General features: G+C 31.9%; 1 protein-coding gene across 1 annotated transcript in view; it reads left to right on the top strand.

Annotated features, from left to right (window-relative positions):
* The first annotated feature begins 742 nt into the window (after positions 1 to 742).
* The window catches only part of LOC106469058 (BRISC and BRCA1-A complex member 2-like), a 38,695-nt gene continuing 36,844 nt past the window's right edge, over positions 743 to 2,593 (top strand). Inside the window, exon 1 of the mRNA XM_022397459.1 lies at positions 743 to 1,089. Within this exon, the coding sequence (XP_022253167.1) occupies positions 977 to 1,089 (113 nt within the window). The 5' untranslated portion in view covers positions 743 to 976. The remainder of the gene's footprint in view (positions 1,090 to 2,593) is intronic.

The raw sequence follows: 2,593 nt of genomic DNA, 5'->3' as shown, positions 1-2,593 counted from the left end.
ATACTTATTGTGTAAAATGACATTAAAGTAACATCAGATAAGGTATTTGATTCTACTTTTTTTTCTATCTGGTTGATACCTAGAATGGATTTTTTCTTTTGTTATGTAACGTCTCCGTTTGTTAATTAACTTTCCGTAACTTCGTTCCGACGAAACTTTAACGACACAAGTCTTTACTTAATTAAACTGGTTTATTCTTTCCGAATATAACTTTACGATACACTTAATTTCAATATTCGCGCTAAAACAAACACTATAACGAACGAACGTTAACGTCAACAATACCCTGTGACTGCAGTTCAATTACTCACTATCTACACACACATTACATTATTCTTCCGTCACGTTGTCACCCTCTTTTATATACCAAACAACCCTATATCTAGTAAATACTAGAGCATTCGCCAAGGTACGGGATAGTTCTAGAAACGTGGCATCACACTAGTCATGTGATTCGCTGACGCAACAGTATATATAGTGTAAACATGAAAAACAATAAAACAACAAAAAGTCCCTGTACTAGTACCGCCTTAAAAAATAAGTTCCAGTACTCAGTACTGGTGAGTACCAACAGAATTTCACCCCTGATTGTATTCTCAAAACTAAATATCAAAGGCAGAACAAAACAATTGACCGATTGTTTGTTTTACAACAAAGCTAAGTTAGATTATCTGCTGTGTCTACTGCGGGGAATCGAGCTCTAGATTTTTAGCACTGTAAGTCGATAGACTTACCACTGTTCCACTTGGGGACCAAAACAAAAGCAAAGCGAAAAATTGTATATAATTTCTCAAGTTCAGTTATTTCTTTTTTTTTTTCTTTTGTTAGGCGTTGTCATTTCAATGGGGATAAATATAATTTAATACGTTTTGAGGAAATAAAAAAAAGGTTGACTTACGTCATCAGACGTTAGTCTTGTGAATAGGTCTAAAAATGTAAATAGGGTGAAGTACGAGTTGTAACTTGTGTTCTGAAAATGGTGCAGAGTTTGTTTGCTCCTCATGTTCAGCGATTTGTAGAAGAGGTGTTAAGGCAGGGAAAGACTGGAGTTTCGTCAGGCAGCTTAAGCATCACAAGTTCTAAAAGTGGGTAAGTTGTAACTTTTATTTTTATCTTAATCTTTTCAAGTTTTTGCGTCGCCAGTTATAATTTACAGGCTAGCCTATTTTGAGCGTAGACTTATAAGTTATCTAGCTTTCAGTTTCAGTTGTTTTGTCTGTGTTTAATTTGGAAAAATACTGTAAAATTTGTAAAGTGTAAATTAACTGCAAATGTAACTAACTTACTGAGTAAATATGTGCGTTACAAAACTTCTAAAGCTCTGTTATAATTATAAAATTATGGGGTGATACATTGCTATATTGTTACTATAGACTAGTCTAGTAATTATATATATTAATGCTATTGCTAAGGTGTGGCATGTAATTTGTAAATGCCATAATCAGCGACACTAGTACTAATAGCACTGTGTCTTTTCACAAGTTACATAACTTAGTTGCACCATATTTAATTTTGATTATTTTTACATTTGACATATGACTCTTGGTTTATGATCTCCATCAATATGACAAACAATGTACAATTTGCAGTAGTTATAAACGGAATTCAACATTTAATATAAATTTTAATTTAATTCATTATTAATTTCATATTTTAATTTAAATACTAAAATTATGTGTTATTTGGAATGAATTAGCAATTTAATACTGCATTAAAAATATTTCTGGATTAATAAGTATAGACTAAGAGGTAAGAAGTGCTATATGATAATACTTTATCAGCAAATCTTGGAAAGAGTTCCATAACTTTCATCTCAGTACAAACAAGTAATGTTTCATTTCACTGTCAGTATAAAATTAAACTATAATTAGTATAAATAGATACTACTGTTTGTCTGCAAGAGTTTGAAACTAGTTCCCCCAAGCCACTGAATATAAAGCTCTGGTCTGGGTCGAATTACTACATATTTTGGAATAGTACAGCTCCACGTATGCTGTTGGTTCAACTATTCAAACACCTGAAACATGGATTAAGGAACACTAAGAAGAAGAATGTTTAACATGCTGTCATCTATACAACAGCATGCATGGAATTGTATTATTCCTGTTCACAGCAACCAGTTTTCAATCATTGGCTCAGAGCTGAATGTAAACCAAACTTCAGTACCATTAAGACAGAAAATGAGAGTTAAAAAATGCATTCTATATATTGTATGAAAATGATTCAACAGACTATTAAACCAAAGCATAACTAATGAAACCACCAATAACTTAGGATGATCATACATTTTATCACATAGGTAATAAAAACAAATTGATAAACATTTAGTTTGAACTAACAGCACCTCGTATGTCATGAAGTAAATCATGTCACAAGCTTATGAAGAAAGGACTAGATGACAGAAAGCCAACTGTCAGGAACTTACGTTTTAGTAGTATATATAGTAATGTAAATATATGGGTGTGTTGGGCTAAGGATTCTTCTACAGTAAGTGTCTGTGACTTGTTGGCAATAAATTTGACAATATATGAACAGGACACACTCCACTTGTTTTTATAATAATATATATATATTCAAAACAAGTTAAATGTAT

The sequence above is a fragment of the Limulus polyphemus genome, unplaced genomic scaffold, assembly GCF_000517525.1.
Source record: "Limulus polyphemus unplaced genomic scaffold, Limulus_polyphemus-2.1.2 Scaffold3279, whole genome shotgun sequence".
Taxonomy (NCBI): Eukaryota; Metazoa; Arthropoda; class Merostomata; order Xiphosura; family Limulidae; genus Limulus; species Limulus polyphemus.
This window is presented reverse-complemented; position numbering and strand designations above follow the sequence as displayed.